The sequence below is a fragment of the Hippocampus bargibanti genome, linkage group LG15 (assembly GCF_051943395.1).
Source record: "Hippocampus bargibanti isolate YZ-2025 linkage group LG15, ASM5194339v1, whole genome shotgun sequence".
NCBI classification, from domain to species: Eukaryota; Metazoa; Chordata; class Actinopteri; order Syngnathiformes; family Syngnathidae; genus Hippocampus; species Hippocampus bargibanti.
The window spans coordinates 10074502-10099116 of NC_142748.1; the positions used below are offsets into that span (position 1 = coordinate 10074502).

Consider the following 24615-nt stretch of genomic DNA (forward strand, 5'->3'; position numbering starts at 1 on the left):
GGCCTCTCCAGAACCAACACCAAAGGCGCTGAATACCCAACTCTCGGCCAGTGAGTTTACACCACATCAACAAAACCAAAACACTACAAGGACAACAAAGGACGTCATAAGGGGAAGAAAATCTGGAAGGTCCTGCATTTTAGTACCTCCTGAATAGGAAACCAAAGTGAAAAGAAAAACTTGCTAGAACTGGGAGAGGCCACAGTACAAGCCTGGAAAAATACCTAATATGGATGTGGACACTGGGGAAAATCCAAATTATACCGCTTCGATCTGGAGTCTGCTGCAGCTAACAAGCCACTCTGGCATTGCTATGCCACGAAGAGCCATCTGCGGTGCCAACGCAAGCGGCGGCAAAGCTGTGCGGACGCGGGGAAGGCGGCGACGGGCGCTGCAGGGGCAGGGGGAGGGCAGGGGTCGGATGCCGGCGATCTGCCGGTTGACGGATCTCGGCCTAACCCCGTCCTGTGCGCCTGACGTGCGGCCGACTCCGTGGCTGTCTGCGGTGCCAACGCAAGCGGCAGCAAAGCTGTGCGGACGCGGGGAAGGCGGCGACGGGCGCTGCAGGGGCAGGGGGAGGGCAGGGGTCGGATGCCGGCGATCTGCCGGTTGACGGATCTCGGCCTGACCCCGTCCCTGTGCGCCTGACGTGCGGCTCTACCCCACGGCCATATGATGCACCTCGACTTTAGTCCCGACCGGGCCCTGCCCGCTGTTGGAGGAACCCCCGCTCCCATGTGCCATTATGACAAGGCCTCTCCAGAACCAACACCAAAGGCGCTGAATACCCAATTCTCGGCCAGTGAGTTTACACCACATCAACAAAACCAAAACACTACAAGGACAACAAAGGACGTCATAAGGGGAAGAAAATCTGGAAGGTCCTGCATTTTAGTACCTCCTGAATAGGAAACCAAAGTGAAAAGAAAAACTTGCTAGAACTGGGAGAGGCCACAGTACAAGCCTGGAAAAATACCTAATATGGATGTGGACACTGGGGAAAATCCAAATTATACCGCTTCGATCTGGAGTCTGCTGCAGCTAACAAGCCACTCTGGCATTGCTATGCCACGAAGAGCCATCTGCGGTGCCAACGCAAGCGGCGGCAAAGCTGTGCGGACGCGGGGAAGGCGGCGACGGGCGCTGCAGGGGCAGGGGGAGGGCAGGGGTCGGATGCCGGCGATCTGCCGGTTGACGGATCTCGGCCTAACCCCGTCCTGTGCGCCTGACGTGCGGCCGACTCCGTGGCTGTCTGCGGTGCCAACGCAAGCGGCAGCAAAGCTGTGCGGACGCGGGGAAGGCGGCGACGGGCGCTGCAGGGGCAGGGGGAGGGCAGGGGTCGGATGCCGGCGATCTGCCGGTTGACAGATCTCGGCCTGACCCCGTCCCTGTGCGCCTGACGTGCGGCTCTACCCCACGGCCGTATGATGCACCTCGACTTTAGTCCCGACCGGGCCCTGCCCGCTGTTGGAGGAACCCCCGCTCCCATGTGCCATTATGACAAGGCCTCTCCAGAACCAACACCAAAGGCGCTGAATACCCAACTCTCGGCCAGTGAGTTTACACCACATCAACAAAACCAAAACACTACAAGGACAACAAAGGACGTCATAAGGGGAAGAAAATCTGGAAGGTCCTGCATTTTAGTACCTCCTGAATAGGAAACCAAAGTGAAAAGAAAAACTTGCTAGAACTGGGAGAGGCCACAGTACAAGCCTGGAAAAATGCCTAATATGGATGTGGACACTGGGGAAAATCCAAATTATACCGCTTCGATCTGGAGTCTGCTGCAGCGAACAAGCCACTCTGGCATTGCTATGCCACGAAGAGCCATCTGCGGTGCCAACGCAAGCGGCGGCAAAGCTGTGCGGACGCGGGGAAGGCGGCGACGGGCGCTGCAGGGGCAGGGGGAGGGCAGGGGTCGGATGCCGGCGATCTGCCGGTTGACGGATCTCGGCCTGACCCCGTCTTGTGCGCCTCACGTGCGGCCGACTCCGTGGCTGTCTGCGGTGCCAACGCAAGCGGCGGCAAAGCTGTGCGGACGCGGGGAAGGCGGCGACGGGCGCTGCAGGGGCAGGGGGAGGGCAGGGGTCGGATGCCGGCGATCTGCCGGTTGACGGATCTCGGCCTGACCCCGTCCTGTGCGCCTGACGTGCGGCTCTACCCCACGGCCGTATGACCCACCTCGACTTTAGTCCTGACCGGGCCCTGCCCGCTGTTGGAGGAACCCCCGCTCCCATGTGCCATTATAACAAGGCCTCTCCAGAACCAACACCAAAGGCGCTGCTATGCCACGAAGAGCCAGATTAGGTTTTCGACAACCCCCCATAAGAGCCTACATGGATGACCTGACCATCACAACATCAATTCCAGGCAGCATGCCTAAATTTGGTCATTTGGTGGCGGGCACGAGGACCATGCCTCTCACCCAGCAGGCATACAGCAGGGCTGTGTTTAAGTTCAATATTTTTTCGCACACTTCCCGATTATTCTTTTTGGATCCACTTGTTAGCAGTGTGAACTAAAGACATGTCTTTAGTCAGTCATGCGTATTCCTTTCTGACTGCTACACTGGTGACCCGACTTGATCCAGTGTAGCACTAGTGACGTCGACGTGATCCAGTGTAGCACTAGTGACCCCGGTGTGATCCAGTTTAGCACTGGTGATCCCGACGTGATCCAGTGTAGCACTGGTGACCCCGACGTGATCCTGTGTAGCACTGGTGACACCGACGTGATCCAGTGTAGCAGTCATAAAGGAGCACACACAACTGACTGTAGACACATCTGTATTTCACACTGCTAACAAGTGGATTTGAACAATCAACAGCTCAAACTGAATGTGCAAAAAAACTAACAGCAACGAAACCACACAAGTTCCGGATGCCATACTTTTTTATTATTATTGTGCTGAATAAAATGCAGTGACTATCTAAAACGTTTTTGCAAGCATGTAAAAAGTGAAGCGTAATCCAGGACAAGAAGTGGATAGGAAAAACAACAAACCAAAAAAAGTGAGCACTCCTCAGCCCTGCCCCACCAACGGCACAGATCCAGTTGACAGAGTCTGAAGGAAGTCGAAGAGGTCATCATGGCAGCCCTCTCAGCATCTCCCCTGGACCCCACTTGTGTACATTACCGTCTTTACAAATGTTCAACAAGCGGCAGCAAAGCTGTGCGGACGCGGGGAAGGCGGCGACGGGCGCTGCAGGGGCAGGGGGAGGGCAGGGGTCGGATGCCGGCGATCTGCCGGTTGACGGATCTCGGCCTGACCCCGTCCCTGTGCGCCTGACGTGCGGCTCTACCCCACGGCCGTATGATGCACCTCGACTTTAGTCCCGACCGGGCCCTGCCCGCTGTTGGAGGAACCCCCGCTCCCATGTGCCATTATGACAAGGCCTCTCCAGAACCAACACCAAAGGCGCTGAATACCCAACTCTCGGCCAGTGAGTTTACACCACATCAACAAAACCAAAACACTACAAGGACAACAAAGGACGTCATAAGGGGAAGAAAATCTGGAAGGTCCTGCATTTTAGTACCTCCTGAATAGGAAACCAAAGTGAAAAGAAAAACTTGCTAGAACTGGGAGAGGCCACAGTACAAGCCTGGAAAAATACCTAATATGGATGTGGACACTGGGGAAAATCCAAATTATACCGCTTCGATCTGGAGTCTGCTGCAGCTAACAAGCCACTCTGGCATTGCTATGCCACGAAGAGCCATCTGCGGTGCCAACGCAAGCGGCGGCAAAGCTGTGCGGACGCGGGGAAGGCGGCGACGGGCGCTGCAGGGGCAGGGGGAGGGCAGGGGTCGGATGCCGGCGATCTGCCGGTTGACGGATCCCGGCCTGACCCCGTCCTGTGCGCCTGACGTGCACATTTAATGCCCACATCGGCTTATTTCATTGACAGTATTTCAACTGCTGTCTGATGAATGGCACTTTTATACTGTTGTATTTCACTTAGCGTCTCCAGATGGTCTAATTCTTTCCCGGGTTTTTCTATTTAGCATGCTGTAACATATGATAGAATCTGCTGCCTTGGCTGTCTTTTTGTTAATTCAGAGTGTTTTCTTCTTTGGATGAAGAGGAAAAAAAAGTCTGCAAATGAGCGAGGCAGGTAGGCTTACCATTGTATCAGACTTTTAAGGTGAAAACGGTGCTTTGTTCATGTATGTGATACCGTCAATAAAACTTTCTACAAAAGGTTTCTCAACCTGTGTTGTTTTTAACCCAATAATTTGTATTCCTGCAGGACAACGTCATCTCCAGTCTCGCCGTTTGGTCCTTCAGAATCAGCCGCTCAGTTGCCAAGTTTGTCTTTGTATCCATCGCGATCTGCGCGCACCAAGTCATAAGGGCCGGCGAGTAGATTTTATTGACTTAAAAAAACGTTCATGCTAATCTTGTGTGAGAAAGACATTCAATTATGTTTAAAATGAAACTTGATACTCCTCCCCCCCTAACCCTTTTGTGATCATCTTGACACCTTCTCCAAAGGACATTGCACCTCCTGCAATTTGAAAAGAATGTCCGGAAAGCTCCGCCGTGGCTTCGGTGCTCATACATTAACTTCCCGATGTGCTTCATTTCAGGTTTGGTCCTTGCACGCACTGCTGCAAGTCGCTCATTGTGCAATATTCGGGCCTGCATCTCGACTTGCCCTCATCTGGTGGCGAACTTTCTGTGTGGCTTTTGAGGTTTTCATATGGCGTCTCGTCAACCCGTGTCGTCGATTCCTGCGCGTGGCTGTTCACTCTGAGCGTGTCTTCCGGCTTGAGTGTGAAGGTCACGCTTGTTTGCGTGTCCATCCAGCTCTGCGATAACATTGGCAAAAATCGTCACAATCTAGAATGAAGTGGAAGGACCGACGCGTGGGTCACAACCACATTGCTAGGAGACTCTTGTCTTGAAGCTTGACTCGGCTGACCTTAAAATCCCCGTGACAATTGGAGTACAGGCTTTGGAAATATGGCGCCGGAGTGGGAACCAAAGCACTTTGCCTCCACCTGCGATTGCACAAATCTCGACCAATGAAACTTGTTTCGAATGTTTAATGGGTAGTGACTTACTTTTTCAGCAAAGCGCTGCACAAAACCAGGACAACTGCAGCCGTCGCAGCCGCGGCCAGGAAGACGGTTTTCCCGTGGATGGAAAAGAATTCATCGACTGAGGAATCTGAGAAGAGCAACAATGTCACAAAACTGAAAAATCACATCCAAGCCAATGGGTAAGCAGGGCTGCAGTATAACCCAACAGCCTCCAGCATACAAATGATGAGTTTGTTGGCCGATGTGAACCGTTTTTCAGTCACTTTGGCACAGACAATGACCTTTGCTACTCACGGCAGCATATTAATTCATTTTGATCCCGCTTCGACCTCACCGTTGGCCGAGATGGTCCTCCAGTAGACCTCTTGCGACCAGTCGCTCCACTGGCCGTGAAAGTGAGTGGCGCTGGGTTTCGATCTCACTTTGGTACTGTACTCCGTGTCCGCCTCAAGGTCATCGTCATCCACGATATAGTCCGTACCGTCTGTGTAGTGGAATCTCATCTGCGAGAGGGGTGGGGGGGGTCTTGACAATCTCATTTTGTGACCTTTGAACTGTTAGAAAAAGGCCACCTTACGCTGCCTTTGTCCCGTCGTTTGTAGAAACAGAGTTGATAATCCAGGTTGTCCTTCAAGGTGGTGAATCGACATTTCTCGTAGGTGTTTTTCCACGTGAAGCGGTGCTGGCTGGAATTGTGGCTGACTTCCAGGCAGCGCGGCGCCTGAGGTTTAACTGCGGGTAAGCAGAGGAGTCCTTGGTGATGTTTTTTTTTTTCACTGCCTGATAATATGCAAAAAAACTGTCCTTCCAGTGCCAGGGTTTTTGTCATTTTCAGTCAAATTGCAGGAAACGCACAGAATATTGAATTTTAGAACTGCATAAACATTCAGTGTACTGTAAGAAACCTTAGAGTTAATTCCCATGTTATATGGGTCTGAAGTTATCTGTGTTTGAAATGGGGCGGCTGTACAAAACACAATACATAGACATACCTTGGCTAACAGCTTCCCTTATAAATGATTACAATTCCCGTATAAAATGGCAGCGAATTAGTTAAAAATAATTTAGCAGTTTAGCATCAGTTTATTTCATCTGAAAATGTGTGAATTTTCTGCTTCTTTTTTTTTTAATTTATTTTTGTGTCTTGAGTGCTTCTGCTGAATCTACTGAGTGGATGATGTTTATGATGACCAACTGTGATCCTTCGGCATGTATTGTTCGTCCATCAGCTGACACCACTGGCCTCCGTCTGTGGGTTTTCCGCACAGCGAGATCTCGTATGAGTCAAAATCCATAAAGTCGCAAGACTCCTTCACCGCGATGGAACACGAGTGGCGGCCTTCGCCGGAGTTTGTCAAATTACACCTGTAGCTCTCGCTGCAAAGAAATAAATATCGCTAGCCTTTTGTCTGCATTTAAAGTTGCAAATGAAATCGCGGCGGAGGAGGCTTACCTTGTATACATTTTTCCAAAAGTCAGCCAGTGGCGGGTGGCGTGGCTTGACGTCAGCTTGAAGGAGCAACTGATGCTGAGCATGTAATCGTTGGCGCACTCAAAACTTAACCTTGTGTCTACCAATCAAACAAATGGATCTTTTTTTTCAGCACTTACCGAATTCTACGCGTCGCCATCAATTTGATTAGCATCGTATTGAATAAATTAATTGGCGATAAGGATGTCACCTGCGAGAGAGAGTCCAATGTGCATTAAAAGCAGCATCACTTTGATCTTCTCCATCCTCCCTCGGTACTTGCGGCGGGGCTCTCGGGCGCGTTTTGTTGACAACTTGTATTTGAAGGGTCGAGGAGGCGGAGGAAGGCTCGCTCGCGCGCTCTTATCTCGACAACAAGGCCGATAGGCGCACGTGCGCTGAAAGATTTAATCGCACGCTGCACATCCAATCTTTACCCGGCCCTTAAAGTGACACCGAACAAATCTAACAATAATTTTGCTTTGTTTTGTGTGTTGCGTTTATGAGTCCACTTTTGCAATAATTCTTGCGTATAGCAAATACCAGCCATGTGTCTTTTTTATCTTTCTAGGGCAGCATTGACCAATCTCATCATGTCAAGGAACCGCATGAAGTTGCACAACCCCTAAAACGATGAAGTGGCCCGTGTGCTGATGGTGCAAAAGATCAACAGTTGTCCGACATGCACCCTGTAAAATGTGAGTAGTCCAATTCTGTTCAAAAATGCTCATCGGCACACAACCGATAAAAACGCTTACTCCTATCAAAAAAATCAATCAATAAATAAAATGAAGTTGTTGCAAGAATTTCCATTGATCCTTCCTTCCTGTGTGAAGTGGCGCAAAGGAGCCTCCGCTCTTGCGAATCGGAAACGGGTCGATCGTCATCGCGATCAGATGAGCGCCGTGTCTTCAATGTGATTTCTGTGCACCGCTTCGATCAAGAAAGCACCTTTCGAATTGCAGCCATGTATAAAGTCCAGAAGTCTAATGAATGTACCGTATTTCCCAGATGCACCTTATATATGGAAAAAGTTTGAAAATAAACTAGAAAATACAGTAAAACCGGGCCAGAATTATGCACAACTCCCTTGCGCTAAATCATTTTTTTGCGTTAGCTATCCGATTGGCATATCTGAGGACACATGGCGGTAAAACAAGGGCGCTGGGCTCTTTTTTTTACTTTTTTGTGTCTGTAGTCAAAGTCCAAGGAAAAGCGGAAGCACTTGATGGTCACTCGCAAGCCAGTTTGCCATCGAAAGACGACAGCGTGATGGCAAAGGCCTGCAGGGCGCACATGGGGAAGCTGTAATCCATGGAGAAGACGTCCTCGGAAACGCGTCCAAACTGCATCACGATGTAGTCGCCTGCAAGACAGACACACCAACGTTGTGGTAAGTCAGACGTGCACTTTGACCTTCAGCTACTCAATAGAACACGGACGATTGTGCTTGGTGTTTGTGTGACCAACCGTTAGCATGTTTGAATCAATCTCCAAATGCTTCTCAAGCTGTATGAATGCTAACTGTTAGCATCCGAGCTAATTTCCTCTAAAATGGCCAGGTTCTGATTGGAAATATGCAATCACAGAAGAAAAAAAACCTCACCGTTCTCCGGGTGGATGATCTGGAAGTTCTTCACGGACGCTTGCGTGACGCGGCCGTGGAAGTTGAGCACGTACGACTGCGTCTGCTCATTCCAGGTGGGACATTTGTTGACCAGGGTGACCAGCTTTTCGACGTTGTTGTTAGTGTGGCGCGCCAGCAGCGTTTCCTCCTCCTGAAAGCGTCGTTGGCGTTCTGGTGAAACATTTCCGCCATGCAATCCTACAAGGGTTCGCCTCGATAACCTGACGTTTTTGGGCCGAATGGACACCCTGTCGTCGTTTTCCAGCATCCCCGGGATGACGACTGTCATTTTGCGGGGACCCCTGAATCCGAGCACGTTCGTCTCCTGGGATGGACATTTAAAAGCTTCTTTTCATCGATGGATCGGCATCTGATTAGAAGATGAAACTCACGTAACAAATGGCCGCCAGCTCTTGTCGCACGGATTCACACTCTTGAATGAAAGGCTTTTTCTCTGGGTTCTCGCCTGCGTCGTATACGATGAATTTAGTTCCCAGAACGTTGGACCTGCAAAGTATGCCGCAATTTGACGACGACTTTAAGCGATTTTGGCAAACTAGAAAAGGAGAGAGAAAAAATCAACCGTAGCTTTCCGATGTAGCAGGTAGTGTCTCGGGACAGGTTGGTCGGATCTGTCGAGATGAGATAGTTGGACGTTTTGCTCCTCTTCCTTTTGCGGCCCGCCATGAGAAACACCTTCACCGTTCAAAGCCACACTGAGTCCAAGTCAAGTCTTTGGGCTGGGCCAGGGACACGATGGAGATGACAAACTCACCCTCTTTCCGTCATCTTTCTCCATGTGAAGGTAGTACGTTGGGTACATGCCCTTCTCCACGCCTCTTCTGTCCCGGGTCACCCGACACTGGATGGTCAGTTCTCTGGGGGCGGGACGAAAGGCGAAAGCCTCCAGGTCCTCCAATGAAATGTGAGAAGCTGTCTGCGGTGTCAAAAAATATCTTTTGTTTCATTGTCTTCATTGTGCGCAGATGTTTCCGGGTGTCTCCCAAAAGGGAATTGTCCCAAATGTGCCTCAAGTCCAAGATGGCGCCCGATTAGGCAAGTGTTGTTTTTGTGTTGTCTATTTGGCGACTCACCCCATCAGTAGACTCGCTGGCCGAAGACGAGCTCTCCTTGTAGTTTGAGTTGAGAGATGCCACGCTGGGTGTGTTCTTCTCCACTCTTTTCTTCTTCTTTTCTTTCCCTTCCAAACCGCCGTCTTCGTCCTTGCTGTCGTCACTGATTTGGCACCTGGCTGTGGGGGGGGGGAGAGTCCCGGCGGAATTATTTCAAGCAGATTACCATGCCCCCCCCCCCCCCCCCCCCCTTACACCCCGGATGCCTACACGTGTCCAGATGTTTTTTACTCCCGGGCGAGTCACGGGCGAGACACCCGTCTTGCTCGTAATCGCCGCTTTGGCTGTGTCCGTTCTTCATCTGCGCCGAGTCAGATGCGTCGAGCAGGTGCTTATCTGCACAAAACCGAAATGGTGATGAGCTTCAACGGAGTCCAAATCATCTGGGCAAGCAAGGTTGTCGTGCTTACTTGTGCGTTCTGGTTTGGTGGTTTTCTTTGTCTTTTGTCCAACGTCTTTTGCTGTGTCCTGCTTTTTGGTTTTTCTCTCGGGTTTCTCCTGTTCGTCATCGTCTGCTGCAGATGCGATTATTGGGGGTTCAATTGTGAATGGCTCCGGACATCCTTCCAGCGTCTGAAAATCTGTGACTTGCCTTTGACTTTGTCTTTCTTTTTAGTCTTGCTTCCCACGTGCGCGCGGCCATCCTCCGACTCCTCCTGCTCGCCGTCCAAGTCGATGTCCGCAGGCTCCTCGCCCAAGGCCCCCTCGTCGCCGTCGCACTCCGCCAGCGCGACGACATCCATCGGGTTGTCGTGCGCGTGCTCCACTTGCTCTTGCCGTGAAATCGGATAGAAATGATTACTTTTTTCAACGTTTGTGAATGCACAGCTGGTGATTTTTGCCGATGGACCAACCGCTGAGGGAGATGTGGCTCAGGGACTGGCAGATCAGCAGCGGCGTTTGATCCGAGCGGCCTTTTTGTTTGCGGTTCTTTTGGCGCGGGTCCCGGTTGGCCACCACCATTTGACAATCGGCTCGTTTCTTTTGTTGCTTCTTCATCAAAATGGATCTCTGGGACAACATCAAAGCTTCTGTCATCTCCTTTCTTGACGAGCGTTTCCACCGCGCACTTGAACGGCGCTTGGATTTGCTTTTCGACCGTCAAATGAATCCATTTTCATCACTGATGAATTTATCTTTTTGTAAATTGCTGAAATCCTTGGAATGTCAGCTAGGTAGCGAATTAGCTATTTTCAGATAGCTACTTTTGACTTCAGCCAACAACCAACAATTTTTTTTTCCCTCGTGGTCTGATCAAACCAGTCACCAAATCAGAATTGATGCGTTTGCGCAGTGAGTCAGATACGATGACAAGTAAACACAACACACCATATTCATTGTTCACAACTCTAAATCAAGAAAATAACAAATCCAGCACATGCACTTTGACGCAGAGCAGTGAGCTATGTCTCCTTGTTGTTCATTTACCTGATTGTCCAATTTCTGCTGCCGTAGGTCCGGATCCTCCATCCTGATGAGCGACAATGGTGGCAAGACTCTTGAAAACTGTACAAAGAGCACAATGGCGGGCTGGAAAATAAGCAATTCAAAGGGGAGGTGGCAGCGGCGGCCCCCCCGGCTTCATCTGTCTGTCTGCTCACCTGCACGCAACAGAAGGCAAAGTGGATTACAAGGAGGGGATAATGTTCTTAAATTGAACGATGGCTCAGCCAACCAAGTAAGGCACAAAGGGTTTTTTTTCTAGTCAACACTCTTAAAAGCAACAACATAATTGCTGTTTTTTTCTTAGGGGGGGAACTCTGCAAATTGTTCCCAAATTGAAAAAAAAGTCATCTTGATGAGAGGAGAATGAAGGTGTTTTCAAATCAGGCAAGTGGCCCAAACAGGCTCCTGTAAGATCAAACGCCCCTCTCGACTTAATGGATTCCACGGGGGGCGGGGTGGGGTATCCAGTTTCCATGGACGCAGCCACGTGGCAGGGATGGCGGAAAGGGCGTCACATGTATGCCCATCACATTTGTTTTCGTGGATTATCATTTTACGAAGTCAATTTTGTATTGCTGCGATGCACTGTAACTTTTGACACAAGAATCAGCAGTTGAGGGGGAGTGGGGGGCTAAAAATAAATAAATGACAAGGAAGTTCAGGAGCAAATATGAAATCGTTTTGTCACTTTCAACGGTCGTGGTGCAGTGGAAGGAGTTTCACAGGAAAATACACCTGGTTTCCTTTATGAAAGAAACGTGCCAAGTACAGTACGCACTAAATATTTCACATTTGTCGTCATGTTGGAAGATCTGGAAATGGGAGCCGCCATCTTGCCGTCATTAGACAGGCGAGTTTTGGTTGACATTTCAGGATGATGTTAAAATGCAAACGATCCTTTTGATTTGACCTTACTCCTAAAAAACAATAAATAAAATGAAGTTGTTGCAAGAATTTCCATTGATCCTTCCTTGCTGTGTGAAGTGGCGCAAAAGGAGCCTCCGCTCTTGCGAATCGGAAACGCGTCGATCGTCATCACAATCAGATGAGCGCAGTGTCTTCAATGTGATTTCTGTGCACCGTTTCGATCAAGAAAGCACCTTTCGAATTGCAGCCATGTATAAAGTCCAGAAATCAAATGAATATACATTTTTCCCCCGGATGCGCCATATATATGGAAAAAGTTTGATAATATACCATTCATTGAGGGTGCGCCTTATACTCCAGTGCATCTGATACATCATAAAATACAGTAAAACCGAGCCAGAAATCATTTTTTTTGCGTTAGCTATCCTATTGGCATATCTGAGGACATGTGGCAGTAAAAACAAGGGGGCTGGGCTATTTTGTGACTTTTTTTGTGTGTGTGCAGTCGAAATCCAAGAAAAAGCAGAAGCACTTGATGGGTCAGTAGCAAGCCAGTTTGCTATCTAAAGACGACAGCGTGATGGCGAAGGCCTGCAGGGCGCACATGGGGAAGCTGTAATCCATGGAGAAGACGTCCTGGGAAACGCGGCCGAACTGCATCACGATGTAGTCGCCTGCAAGACAGACACGCCAACGTTGTGGTAAGTCAGATGCGCACTTTGACCTTCAGCTACTCCAACTGTTAGCATGTTTGAATCAATCTCCAAATGCTTCTCAAGCTGTTTGAATGCCACAAGGTGTGCCAACTGTTAGCATTCGAGCTAATTTCCTCTAAAATGGCCAGGTTCTGATTGGAAATATGCAATCACAGGAAAAAAAATCTCACCGTTCTCCGGGTGGATGATCTGGAAGTTCTTCACGGACGCTTGCGTGACGCGGCCGTGAAAGTTGAGCATGTACGCGTTCGTCTTCTTGTCCCAGGTGGGACATTTGCTGACCAGGGTAATCAGCTTGTCGACGTTGTTGTTAGCGTGGCGCGCCAGCAGCGTTTCCTCCTCCTGAAAGCGTGGTTGGCGTTCTGGTCAAATATTTCCGCCATTGCAATCCTACCAGGGCCCGCCTCGTTAACCTGACATTTTTGCGCCGAATGAACACCCTGTCGTCGTTTTCCAGCATCTTTGGGATGACGACTGTTATGCGGCGAGGCTCAAATTTATGCATGTTGGACTCCTCGGATGGAAATTTGAAAGCTTCTTTTAGTCGATGGATCGGCATCTGATTAGAAGACGAATGATACTCACGTAACAAATGGCCGCCAGCTCTTGTCGCACGGATTCACTCTCTTTCGTGAAAGGCTTTTTCTGCGGGTTCTTGCCCGCGTCGTATAGGATGAACTTTGTTCCCAGAACGTTGGACCTGCAAAGTATGGCGCAATTTGACGACGACTTCAAGCGCTTTTGGCAAAATAGAAAAGGAGAGAAAAAAAATCAACCGTAGCTTTCCGATGTAGCAGCTGGTGTCTCTGTGCAGGTTTGTCGGATCTGCCGAGATGAGATAGTTGGACGTTGTGCTCCTCTTCCTTTTGCGGCCCGCCATGAGAAACACCTCCACCGTTCAACATGCGGTACAAAGAAAGCCACAGACAGAGTCTAAGTCAGGTCTTTGGGCTGGACCAGGGACACGATGGAGGTGGCACGAGTGCTTTTGTGGAGATGAGAAACTCACCGTCTTCCCTTTATCTCCCTCCATGTGAAGGTAGTACGTTGGGTCCACGCCTCTTCTGTCCCGGGTCACCCGACACTGGATGGTCCGGCCTATGGGGGCAGGACAAGAGGCAAAGGCCTCCAGGTCGCCCGAGTTGCAAAGAGTCATCTGCGGTGTCCAAAAAAAATCTTTTGTTTCATTGTTTTAATTGGGTTGCTTCCAAAAAGGGAATTGTCCCAAACGTGGCTCAAATCCAAGATGGCGCCCGATTAGGCAAGTGTTGTTTTTGTGTTGTCTTATTTGGCGACTCACCCAGTTGGTGGACTTGCTGGCCTTAGACGACGAGCTCTCTTTGTGGTTTGAATTGAGAAATAGCACGCTGGGTGTGTTCTTCTCCACTCTGTTCTTCTTTTCTTTCCCTTCCAAGCCGACGTCTTTGTTTTTGCTGTCAATGCTGATTTGGCACCTGGCTGTAGGGGGAAGAGTCCCGGCGGAATTATTTCAAGCAGATAACCACGCCCCCTCTCTGCACCCCGGATGCCTACACGTGTCCAGATGTTTTTTACTCCCGTCTTGCTTGTCATCGCCTCTTTGGCGGTGTCCGTTCTTCATCTGCGCCGGGTTCGAGTGGGATGCGTCCAGCAGGTGCTTCTCTGCACAAAACCGAAATGGTGATGAGCTTCCACGGAATCCGAATCATCTGGACAAGCAAGGTTGTCGTGCTTACTTGTGCGTTCAGGTTTGGTGGTTTTCTTTGTCTTTTGTCCAACGTCTTTTGCTTTGTCCTGCTTTTTGGTTTGTCTCTCGGGTTTCTCCTGTTCGTCATCGTCTGCTGCAGATGCGATTATTGGGGGTTCAATTGTGAATGGCTCCGGACATCCTTCCAGCGTCTGAAAATCTGTGACTTGCCTTTGACTTTGTATTTCTTTTTAGTCTTGCTTCCCACGTGCGCGCGGCCATCCTCCGACTCCTCCTGCTCGCCGTCCAAGTCGATGTCCGCAGGGTCCTCGCCCAAGGCCCCCTCGTCGCAGTCCGCCAGCGCGACGACATCCATCGGGTTGTCGTGCGTGTGCTCCGCTTGCTCTTGCCGTGAAATTGGATAGAAATGATTATTTTTTTCAACGTTTGTGAATGCACAGCTGGTGATTTTTGCCGATGGACCAACCGCTGAGGGAGATGTTGCTCAGGGACTGGCAGATCAGCAGCGGCGTTTGATCCGAGAGGCCTTTTTGTTCGCGGTTCCTTTGGCACGGGTCCCAGTTGGCCACCACCATTGGCCAATGGTCTGGTTTCTTCTGTTGCTTCATCAAAATGGATCTCTGGGACAACATCAAACCTACTGTTATCTCCTTTCTTGATGAACGTTTCCACCGCGCACTTGAACGACTCTTTGATTCGCTTTTCGACCGTCAAATGAATCTATTTTCATCACTGCATACCTGTCAACCTGTACGTTTTGCCGTACAAAGTATGTTTATTATGCATTTTAAGAGGTGTACGACGTACAAGAAAATATGTACGGAAAAACGCAAATTAGTCAATTATTATATATATGTATATATTAATTATTATTATATATACACCGACTATCACGAAAATGCAAATCAATCAAGTCAAACGAGTTCAGTGCTACTGTGCGAATGCGTCTGCCGCCTGGGGATTTCCCATTGCATCATTCCGATCGCACGTGAACAAAGCGAAAGCAGAGCAGTCGGCGTACGTACCAACATAGTTTTGAATTTTCTTTTAATACAATCAAGTCTCAATGGCCGAACCTGAATTAAAACGCCGTAACTTAAATGGAAGATGCAAGCATCACAAAGAGGTGGAGCAAATGTCAGGACTTTACGAGGGATGAGATACGTGCTTCGAAGAAAGGTGTGGAATATTCGTATTGTGTTGCTTGCAAAAAAAGACGTGAAAGTAGCTGCCGCCGGTTTCTATGACGCATTTTGATACAAAGAGCCACGCCAAAAAACGTCGAAAACATATCGTCAATGGACAGTCAACGTGCGGTGAGGTTGATGGCTGGTGACGCACTGACGTCATCACAGTCATATTTACAAACGTACCTTATTCACCATTTGATTGGCAAACGTGTTTTGTTTAAAATGTCACGTCAGCATTCTTTATACATACAAACTAGCTTGCTGTCACTAATTCTACTGTATTATTCTGCAGCTGAGTCGCAAGAATCTCTGGAATCACCAGCGCCCCCTGTCATGGGCTAGAACTGTGTGTCTCACCTATGCACAGTTTTGATTAAAATAAAATAAACACTGCAGTACCGTGTTTATAATGTACAGTGACTGTACATTATATACACCAGCTAAAGTGTAGAAATTTAGTTCATATACTAAAAGTTTTTGAACACTTGAATCAGAGGTGTTGAGTGGAGGGGGGATGGGGTTAAAAATAAATAAATGACAAGGAAGTTCAGGAGCGAATATGAAATCGTTTTTATTGTCACTTTCAACGGTCGTGGTGCAGTGGAATGAGTTTGTCACAGAAGAATAGACGCTTGGTTTCCTTTTCAAAGAAATGTGCCAAACAGTACGCGCTGTAAATATTTCACATTTGTTGTCATAATGTTGGAACATCTGGAAATGGGAGATGCCATCTCGCCGTAAGACGACTTGCAAAATGTTTTGCTTGACATTTGAGGATGACGTTAAAATGCAAAAGATCCTTTTGATTTGACCTTCTCGGAGCTGCGTTTTCGATTCAGAGTGAGTCGTTTCATGTTAAATAGCTAATCAGTTTATAACGGATTCCTTTATTACAGACGGTGGTGTTTTAGGTGGCGTGTGCATGCCGAAACATGTCAGGTCATTAATTGAACCACCGAAAATGCCACTGTCTGTAATAAAAAATCTGTTAGAAATTAGATAATAATGAGACAGTATGAACTTAACACAACTAGCTAATCACAGTATTTCCCCCAAAACGAATGAATACGTGCATAAATGCCCTTCAGTGTACTGAAAAAAAAGTAACTTGACGTAGTTTGAAGCAACCAAAAAAAATGCTCATGGGGATTCTTATTTGTGTTCAACATGCTGGAAACAACATGCGGAAAGGCAGAAATTCCCAAATCCCTCTTGTTCAAACGAAACAGCACCATGACACGCAATAGCGCCAGTGAAAAAAACAACATGACTAAAGATGAGGTTTTATGTTTCAAAGTCTTCCAGCTCGAGCAGCGTGACCTTGGCGGTGTTCTGGAAGAGGGTGGCCCGGTTCTGCCGCTCGCCTTTCTTCACCCAGTGGCCGTAGATGCGGAAGGCGCAGCCGTCGATGAGCTTGCGCACCCCTCGCAGCGAGTAAGGATCCCGGGTCAACACCTCGCGGGTCAGCGGGCGGGCCCTGCGGTAGCGGCCGTACATCCGGATGCACGCCAGCGCCGTCACGATCAACACCTGAGCAAAGATGGCAGCCCATCGCGAGGTGGGATTTTGTACCCTCTAGTGGACGTGGAGTAATATCACAACACACTCGCGGCTGTCAAGTGATTCAGACGTAGCACTACTGAAGGCCGAGGAGTGCCGCTGCATTTTGATGACATCTCAAAAAGTCGAGTAAGCTCAATCACGTCTTCTCGCAGCCCGATTTGGTGACGGCGCTCACCCTGAACGACCTTCTGGGACTGAAGCGTCGCACGTCTTCCTTCTGGTACTGCCTGAAGAAAGGATGCGCTAAGGCCTGCTCGGCCGTCAAACGCGCGGCGGCATCCACCACCAGCAGCCTGGATATCTGAGCGGCGGCGGCCAAAGCACAAGCAGGTCAGTGCGAAGCTTGTCGCAGCGCCGGTAAATACGCTCGGCGCTTGGATGGCTGACCAGATCCTTGACGGTGTCCGAGCGGTCGTCCCACTCGGGCGAGCCGAACCGGTAGCGGCCCTCCGTGATCATCCTGAGCATCAGCATCTGTTTGCGGTGCCAGAAGGGCGGCGAGCCGGCCAGTAGGGTGAAAAGGATCACGCCGCACGCCCATCTGCGGCGGCGCACAAACACATTGGGCTGCGATTAGGGGAGATCACGTTACTGCACCGACTTTGAGATGGAATGCCGGCAATGTTGTGGACTTACAGATCAACCTCTTTTCCGTAGCCGGGGTGCATTTCATCCATGGAGCATTTCAATATCTCGGGAGCCAAGTAGCCGGGCGTTCCGCAAAGTTCTAATGACAACAAAAATCAAAGGAGAAATACCATTGAAGGGCATCTCGTATCCAAGCGGCAACTCTGAACACTTTATGATTGTCGCTCGAGGACCTCTTAGCTTCTCTCCAGGCTGCAGCTGCACCGAGAAGCCAAAGTCGGACAGTTTAATGTGCCCCTGGTCGTCCAGCAGAACGTTTTCAGGTTTCAGGTCGCGGTGGACGATGTGGCGGGAGTGGAGGTAGCGTACCGCTTCCAGCAGAGCTCGCATCATGCTCCTGCGCTCAGGTGCCAAATTCCATGAAAAGATTTGGGGGGGAAACGTCAACGGTGAAAACTCACCTTGTTTCTTTCTCGCTCAGGGTAACCTTTTCTGTGAGGTAGTCAAAAAGCTCTCCGCGCCTCATACTGTCAAAGAAAATCTAAAGTCAACCATTCTGATTACGCGGATATCGTTTTCATATCAGCGTCACCAGTTTGCTTTAAAAAAACATTTCAATACTTGGCATTGGTTGCTATATTGCATTTACGATATGTATCTTCTACTCACAGGTCAAACACCAGGAAGATGAAGGTCGTGGACTCGTAGGAATCAACCAGAGTAACTAGGTGAGGAAGAAAAAAAAATCAAGGTCTTATCAAAAACGCTGCTGTTCCAAAGTGTGTCGCGAGTGCTTTTTGGACCTACTGATTGACGAGTGGCCTTTGACCATGTTGAGGACTTGGATTTCCTTGAGCGTCGATGTCCTCACCTCCTCCAATTGCTGGATGGTCATCTTCTCGGCGGTGATCTCGATGATCTTGACGGCCAGCTCCTGGCCCGTGAGTCGGTGCACGCACCTGCGCACGACGCTGCTCACGCCCCTGACCAAAAAAAAATATATACAAAATGATGAGAAACGCCTTCTTGGTCATCCACCAGGAAGTATGAATAAGGAAAGGGATACTCCGTTTGTTCCTGAAATGGACTCACCGGCCAATCACTTCTTTGGGGTCATACTTCTGGTAAAACTCTTTAGCGCCCACCCAGTCAGGCAGATCGTCTCCAAGCACTATGTCTTTTGTCATGCTGACGGAACGGGACTCTTTAGATAACCAGGAAAAAAAGCTAGTAAGAGTTCAACTTCAAGGAAATACTGTACTCAATAACAGGAACTGCGGGACGTACAGGGAAGTGTGTGTTGTACATATGTATTTAGCGTTTTTTGCTTGCTGTCATTCCATAGTTGACGTTTGCACATTTTATCGCGTTGTCAGTCAAATATGCATGCTCTGGGTAAAATCCAAGTGCCAGTTATGGCCTTGCACGCCGCAGTTCACTGACCGTAACTCACCATGTATGCCACAGAAACGTTCACAACAGCCACCGCGGGAGCGGTCAAAATGGTGCACGGTGATGCAACAAAGCTAATGTGAAGCCATCACTACCCCCGCGTCACTGGCGATAGTATCCCAAGCGACTCGGCCAAAACAAAACAATATTTGGAAAGCGATGACATTTTGCCCGCATTCCTTGTATCTGATTCGGTTTGGATAATTGCTTTCGCCGTCAGTATCGCCCTCGTGTGGCCGGAGTGCGTTACTGTTTTTAATGTTTTTATTTTGGAGTATGTTTTATTGGAATTAGAACATGAACGTTCCAGTTTTAGCAATGTTTGAATAATTTCAGTTTAAAGTCGTGGAAATTAAAATTATTCTTCGATGTTTTGCCGGAAAACGTCTCTCGTGAGCGGAAGTGCGTACCGCTACTTCCGCTCGCTACTCCGATGTCTTGAAGCGTGTAATTCGCTCCTGCTCAGGTTCGTATTGTTAGAAGTGGTTTCAGACGTGAACATTACTCCATAAATATGCCGAAATTACCTATATATGTTGTTCCCGTTGTCTAGTTTATTTTTGTGTGTGCTTTGGCGGAGTTGGTGTTAGCGATAGCCACCTTACTTTAGCCGCTGGGGCTAATCTAAATTGTATTTTCGTTTTGGCTAGCCCCTCGTCACCCGGATTAACAAATCAAAGATACATTAATTTCGGGCGCACGCATACCCGACTAAATTGGTTGGTAACTGCTGACACGAATCAATGAATGTTGTTTTGCTATCGTCCCTTCAAAACAAATCTAAATGGGCTTAATGTTTGCTTTCTTGCAGGGTAAATCAAGATGTCAGGTGCAGGGGGAGGGAAGCGTCCCTCCGGCGGGGACAGTCCCCCCGGCCCACCGGAGAAGAAAAGCAAAAAGGAGGAGAAGACCACCACCACTCTCATAGAGCCCATTCGCATCGGAGGAGTCTCATCTACGGTGAGCCAGCCTAACCGCATAGAAAATGTCCCCACTCGAATTCAGCACGGTCAAGCCTCCCTTATTTGATGTTTAGGAGGAAATGGACATGAAAGTGATCCAATTCAAGAATAAGAAGCTGAGTGAGCGCCTGGAGCAGCGGCAGGCGATGGAAGATGAGTTACGAGAGAAAATAGAGAAGCTTGAAAAGAGGCAAGCGACTGATGACACCACCCTGCTGATTGTAAACCGCTACTGGTCTGAGGTACGAGGACATCAAACAATTGCACGATCGCGGTCTCTTCGACATAACATCATTGCGGAAAACCTTTTTCATTCCAGTTGGAAGAAAAGGTCCATATTCTGCGCAAATTAATGGAACCGGAGGCCCCGGTAGCCTCAACGCCAATTCCCCCACCTGCACCCCTTCCTGATCCTGTCCCCACGGAGACAGACGGTGTCCGTGTAGTGTCGCCGACCGCCGGTTTGGTGCCTCCGCTCCCCGAGGCACTGAATGACCGAAAACAACCAGAGCATCAAGATGAACCAACTAAAGAGGGGCAACCGGCGACTCCTCAGCAGCCCGCGCCGCCTGATGGATCGGAGCCGTTCACCCCGACAGAGTCCCCACGGCAACCGACCGCAGGTTCAGATCTATTTAGTGCTTTTTCCGCATTTCTAATCCAATCGTTGAGATCAAGTTATTCTTGCAAGCAGAATCGTTTCCGCCACCGCCTCCCCCCCTGAGCAGCGGCGCCAAAGGTTTCTTGGTCACGCTGGAGCAGAGCAGCGAAGAGGAGGTCTCACTGCATCTCCAGGACCGCATGCTGTTCAGCAAGGATGCCGTCGCCTGCCTCGTGCGCGTCTTTGACGGGCTGCACGGCTGCATTGACGACATGTGCAAACAGATCCAGGCGGCGGGTATGACCGATGACCACGCTAGTAGATTTAGTCGATTGTCATCCACGAGGCCGCTTGTTCTCTCGCCGCAGGGTGCGAGGACGCCGTCGACCGCACTCTGCCGGACGAGAACCGCAGACTGCGAGACCAGGTCACTCTGCTGCAGGGCCGACATCACAAAACGTCCATGGAAGTAAGACGCCACGTGCGCGCTCACTCCACCGCGTACGCCCGTTATAAACAAACGGGCCTTCTATCTTCTCCCCGCAGTACAACGAATGGGTGGACAAGGTGACCAGCGCGGAGACCAAAGTGTCAGAAATGGAAACCACTGTGGAGGATCTGCAATGGGACATTGAGAAACTCCGAAATAGGGAACAAAAGCTCAACAAGCATTTGGCAGAAGCCATGGAGCAGGTGCACTTTTATCATTGGCGCTATTTGGACGTGATACATTAAGCAGCCGAAAAGCATCCAATCCAAGACGCGTGAAATGGTGAAAGACTTCTGTCCTCTTCTTTGTGGTCTGCAGCTCAAATCTGGTTACAGCAGCACGGGCGGCTCGGGGGGCCTCGCTGGCGGCCAAATCACATTAACCATTCAAAAGGTGTGTGCTTGTAAAGAGGACACCCGCGGTCCGTTTTAGCCATCTTCTATTCATCCCTTCATTTTTTTTTCCAGTTTGAGAGTCTTAACACGGAGCTGGAGCACAACCAGGAGTTGGCCAATAGCCGCATGGCAGAGTTGGAGAAGCTGCAGGCGGAGCTCCAGGAGGCCGTCAGAGAGAGCGAGAAGCTCAAGGTGACGCATCGGCGCTCCTTTCTTCTGGTCGCCGCCTCCTCAAAAGCCAAGCGTGAGGGAAAAAAAACACTTGCGCCTCTTTGTTCCAGATGGATCTGCGTAATATTCCGGAGGAGGTCGTGAAGGAGACGCCGGAGTACAAATGTCTGCAGTCTCAGTTTTCGCTGCTCTACAACGAGTCCCTGGGAGTGAAAACGCAGCTGGACGAGGCTCGGGCCCTCCTGCTCACGGCCAAAAACGCGCACCTCCGACAGATTGAGCACATGGAGGTACCCGTCCAACAAATTCCCGCCGCATGGCCGTATGACGCCCTGAACGCGTGCATCTCGTCGCGCAGAGCGACGAGCTGTCCCTTCAGAAGAAGCTGCGCACCGAAGTCATCCAGCTGGAGGACACGCTCGCCCAAGTGCGCAAAGAATACGAAATGTTGCGCATCGAGTTTGAGCAAAATCTGGCCGCCAACGAGCAAGCGGGTAGCGTATGCGGCGTCGCTTGGCGTCCCGCCGACTCTTGTCATCCATCGAGCTCTTCCGTCCGTCCGTCCTCCTCCCCCAGGACCGATCAACAGGGAGATGCGCCACTTAATCAGCAGCCTTCAGAACCACAACCTGCAGCTGAAAGGGGACGTGCAGCGCTTCAAAAGGAAGTTGCGTGAAACCCAGATGGAAATCAACAAGGTTTGATGCCCCCTTTAGCGCCGCGTCCAGGCGCCTCTCCGCCATTCTCAACCGCTTTTGTTTTCTCCGCAAGCTGCGCTGCCTGAACAGCGACGCCGCCCCGGAAGAGGCGGGCGGCGACGCCCTCGTCAAGAAAGACGAAGATGAAGACCAAGAGGAGGCGGAAGAGGAGCGGAGGAAGGAGCTGGAGAGGCAGCGAGCCCGCGAGAGGGAGCGGGAAGCCGAGCGGGAACGCGAACGGGAACGCGACAGGCAGCGCGGCGACGAGCTCAAGAGGAAAGACTCGGACACCTTGAAGACGCTCCGAGTCGAGCTCAAGTACGTCCCCGTTGCCCCCACCCGCGTCGCCCCCTACACCCTCTCGCTTTGCGTCCCTCTAGGAAAGCTCAGGAGTCCCAGAAGGAGATGAAGCTCCTGTTGGACATGTACAAATCGGCTCCCAAGGAGCAGAGGGACAAGGTGCAGCTCATGGCGGCCGAGCGCAAATCCAAAGCGGAGGTGGACGATTTGCGGCTACGCGTGCGCGAGCTGGAGGAGCGCGAGAAGAAAGAGAGCAAGAAACTGGCCGACGAAGACGCCCTCAGGAAGATCAGAGTGGCCGAAGACACCATTGAGCATTTGCAGAAGAAGCTGGCCGCCACCAAGCAGGTCACGGCACGCCGGGAGCCGCCCTGCAATTTGCCTCCGAACGATCCGACGGGCTCAAGCGGGACTTTGCTTCTTCTGCGCAGGAGGAGGAAGCCCTTCTGAGCGAGATGGACGTGACGGGCCAAGCCTTCGAGGACATGCAGGAGCAGAACAGTCGGCTTCTGCAGCAACTGCGCGAGAAGGACGACGCCAACTTCAAGCTGATGAGCGAGCGCATCAAATCCAACCAGATCTACAAGCTGCTCAAGGAGGAAAAAGAGGAGCTGGCCGACCAGGTCCTCGCCTTCAAGACGCGGGTGGACGCTCAGCTGCTGGTGGTGCAGAAGCTGGAGGAAAAAGAGGGCGTCCTTCAGAGCGCGCTGGCCACGCTGGAGAAAGAGCTGTCGCTCAGAACTCAAGCCTTGGAGCTCAACAAGCGCAAGGTGAGAGAGACGGGACGTCGCGAGAGAGACTCGCTTTTCACGGCTCGTCTTCTGTCGCCGCAACAAATTGCTTGTCCAGGCGGTGGAAGCCGCCCAGCTGGCGGAGGACCAGAAGGTGCAGCTGGAGCACACGCAGGCCAAGCTGAAGGAGATCCAAGTGGCCGTGGCCGAGAACCGCACGGCCCGCGAGAGGGAGAGCGGCAATCTCAAGCGAGCGCAGGTCGCCTTTCTTCATTTCATTTTTTCCGTGAATGAGTCGATTGAAATAAAAGTTGCTTTTTTTTCAGGAGGACCTGTCCAGACTCCGACGGAAGCTGGAGAAACAGAAGAAGGTGGAGGTGTACTCTGACGCCGACGAGATCCTGCAGGAGGAAATCAACCAGTACAAGGTGGGACAAATTCAATGAGCAAAAGGAAGCACCTTCCCGGCATCTCGTTTCATCCGTGCGGCGATGACGCCGTGTTGTTTCCTTTTGCGTCCCGTGCAGGCCAAGCTGCGCTGCCCGTGCTGCAACACGCGCGACAAAGACACGGTGCTCACCAAGTGTTTCCACGTTTTCTGCTACGATTGCCTGAAGATGCGCTACGATACGCGACAGCGTAAATGCCCCAAGTGTAACTGCGCCTTCGGGGCCAATGATTTCCATCGCATATATATCACCTAAAAAAACAAAATGGACGACAGACAGCGTTTGCAGCTTTTGTTTCCCTTTTGGACATTTCGTAAAAAAGAAAAGGGTCGGTCGGCTTGATGGGGAGTCGCTGTTGTCCTACCAGAGGGGCTTCTTCGTGGAATGGACGGTGAGTCAAAGGCTGTGCCATACATACACACACATACAAATATACATAGGTGTTGTGCAATTGGCTGGCGAGCAATTCAGGGTGTCCCCCGCCGAGTGCCCCTACCGAGGATTAAGCTGTCTGGAAAATGGACGGTGACCCTCGATGACGTGATGAAATTGAAATTGATCCCCACTACTACAGCCCCTTTATAATGTCAAGTCTCAAGTTTGTTACTTTGCTTTATTGGCCATCACAAATAAAGTCATTAAATAAAATATCAGAATCATCTTTATTGCCAAGTATGTAGGACACACAAGGAATTTGTTTCCGGTAGAACACGCTGCACTAGTATCGTTGTCAAAAAAACTGCTAAGTGGCACTATACAGTTCCATTTTGGCTACTGTTGAAAGGTTCTTGTCTGTTTCAGTCACAATTCAAACATCCAACCGCAGACTTGCAACCATGAAAGCATACTTTGGTCATTGCTTCAAGATGCTTTGTCGATAAGGGCAATTCCACAGGAAAAGGCTGACCTGAATGGTTGTGGCGTGGTCTCGGCTGGTCCGAAGAACCTGAAACTGCCAAAGAATCACAATAAAATGGAACTTTATTTCATGTTAGTGGGGTTAAGTTCATTCTGTCTACTTATCTA

The 24615-nt window shown here is 50.2% G+C and overlaps 5 protein-coding genes and 1 long non-coding RNA gene across 14 annotated transcripts; 2 read left to right on the forward strand and 4 right to left on the reverse strand.

The window, feature by feature from the left end:
• Nucleotides 1–3594: 3594 nt before the first annotated feature.
• On the reverse strand, nt 3595–6801 carry LOC148887721 (interleukin-21 receptor). Its single transcript, XM_089014720.1, has 8 exons — nt 6735–6801; nt 6506–6623; nt 6248–6429; nt 5630–5784; nt 5387–5555; nt 5074–5179; nt 4932–5010; nt 3595–4818 (listed from the first exon to the last, which is right to left on the reverse strand). The coding sequence occupies exons 1-8, from the start codon at nt 6787–6789 to the stop codon at nt 4588–4590; spliced, it is 1095 nt and encodes a 364-aa protein (XP_088870846.1). The 5' UTR covers nt 6790–6801; the 3' UTR covers nt 3595–4587.
• Nucleotides 6802–7093: 292 nt separating this feature from the next.
• Nucleotides 7094–14339, forward strand: LOC148887722 (uncharacterized). 2 transcript variants are annotated; one of them, XR_016117278.1, is made up of 5 exons: nt 7094–7221; nt 7722–7916; nt 10739–11113; nt 12102–12297; nt 14234–14339. It is a non-coding gene; the product is annotated as an uncharacterized LOC148887722 (long non-coding RNA). The 2 variants fall into 2 exon arrangements; XR_016117279.1 differs by lacking the exons at nt 12102–12297; nt 14234–14339 and having other exon boundaries at nt 10739–10961; nt 11034–11174.
• On the reverse strand, nt 7749–11021 carry LOC148887723 (tubby-related protein 3-like). 3 transcript variants are annotated; one of them, XM_089014709.1, is made up of 12 exons: nt 10885–11021; nt 10712–10789; nt 10138–10294; nt 9876–10055; nt 9694–9798; nt 9494–9619; nt 9245–9402; nt 8926–9087; nt 8734–8846; nt 8543–8657; nt 8130–8475; nt 7749–7889 (listed from the first exon to the last, which is right to left on the reverse strand). In XM_089014709.1, exons 2-12 carry the CDS (start codon nt 10751–10753, stop codon nt 7756–7758), a joined length of 1638 nt encoding a protein of 545 aa, XP_088870835.1. In that variant the 5' UTR covers nt 10754–10789; nt 10885–11021; the 3' UTR covers nt 7749–7755. The 3 variants fall into 3 exon arrangements, with proteins under 3 accessions (XP_088870835.1, XP_088870837.1, XP_088870836.1); XM_089014711.1 differs by lacking the exon at nt 10885–11021 and having other exon boundaries at nt 8130–8301; nt 8377–8475; nt 10712–10846; XM_089014710.1 differs by lacking the exon at nt 10885–11021 and having other exon boundaries at nt 9694–9795; nt 10712–10846.
• On the reverse strand, nt 12123–15679 carry LOC148887724 (tubby-related protein 3-like). Of its 5 annotated transcripts, none has more exons than XM_089014714.1 (12): nt 15373–15679; nt 14466–14619; nt 14210–14383; nt 14028–14129; nt 13846–13953; nt 13613–13770; nt 13322–13468; nt 13089–13201; nt 12898–13012; nt 12731–12826; nt 12483–12654; nt 12123–12270 (listed from the first exon to the last, which is right to left on the reverse strand). In XM_089014714.1, exons 1-12 carry the CDS (start codon nt 15382–15384, stop codon nt 12137–12139), a joined length of 1485 nt encoding a protein of 494 aa, XP_088870840.1. In that variant the 5' UTR covers nt 15385–15679; the 3' UTR covers nt 12123–12136. The 5 variants fall into 5 exon arrangements, with proteins under 5 accessions (XP_088870840.1, XP_088870842.1, XP_088870839.1 ...); XM_089014716.1 differs by having other exon boundaries at nt 13322–13438; nt 14028–14132; XM_089014713.1 differs by having other exon boundaries at nt 12731–12823; nt 14028–14132.
• Nucleotides 15680–15743: 64 nt separating this feature from the next.
• On the reverse strand, nt 15744–19040 carry phkg2 (phosphorylase kinase, gamma 2 (testis)). The gene is made up of 10 exons (XM_089014718.1): nt 18794–19040; nt 18433–18544; nt 18148–18323; nt 18010–18064; nt 17802–17867; nt 17574–17737; nt 17389–17479; nt 17140–17293; nt 16928–17053; nt 15744–16719 (listed from the first exon to the last, which is right to left on the reverse strand). Exons 2-10 carry the CDS (start codon nt 18525–18527, stop codon nt 16474–16476), a joined length of 1173 nt encoding a protein of 390 aa, XP_088870844.1. The 5' UTR covers nt 18528–18544; nt 18794–19040; the 3' UTR covers nt 15744–16473.
• rnf40 (ring finger protein 40) lies at nt 16945–24020 on the forward strand. Of its 2 annotated transcripts, XM_089014700.1 has the most exons (19): nt 16945–17082; nt 18012–18068; nt 19604–19752; nt 19829–19996; nt 20074–20377; nt 20449–20652; nt 20724–20824; nt 20902–21048; nt 21164–21238; nt 21313–21432; nt 21522–21701; nt 21770–21905; nt 21988–22109; nt 22183–22427; nt 22490–22757; nt 22841–23179; nt 23259–23399; nt 23467–23568; nt 23668–24020. In XM_089014700.1, the coding sequence occupies exons 3-19, from the start codon at nt 19615–19617 to the stop codon at nt 23842–23844; spliced, it is 2967 nt and encodes a 988-aa protein (XP_088870826.1). In that variant the 5' UTR covers nt 16945–17082; nt 18012–18068; nt 19604–19614; the 3' UTR covers nt 23845–24020. The 2 variants fall into 2 exon arrangements, with proteins under 2 accessions (XP_088870826.1, XP_088870827.1); XM_089014701.1 differs by lacking the exons at nt 16945–17082; nt 18012–18068 and adding an exon at nt 19202–19258.
• Nucleotides 24021–24615: the final 595 nt, after the last annotated feature.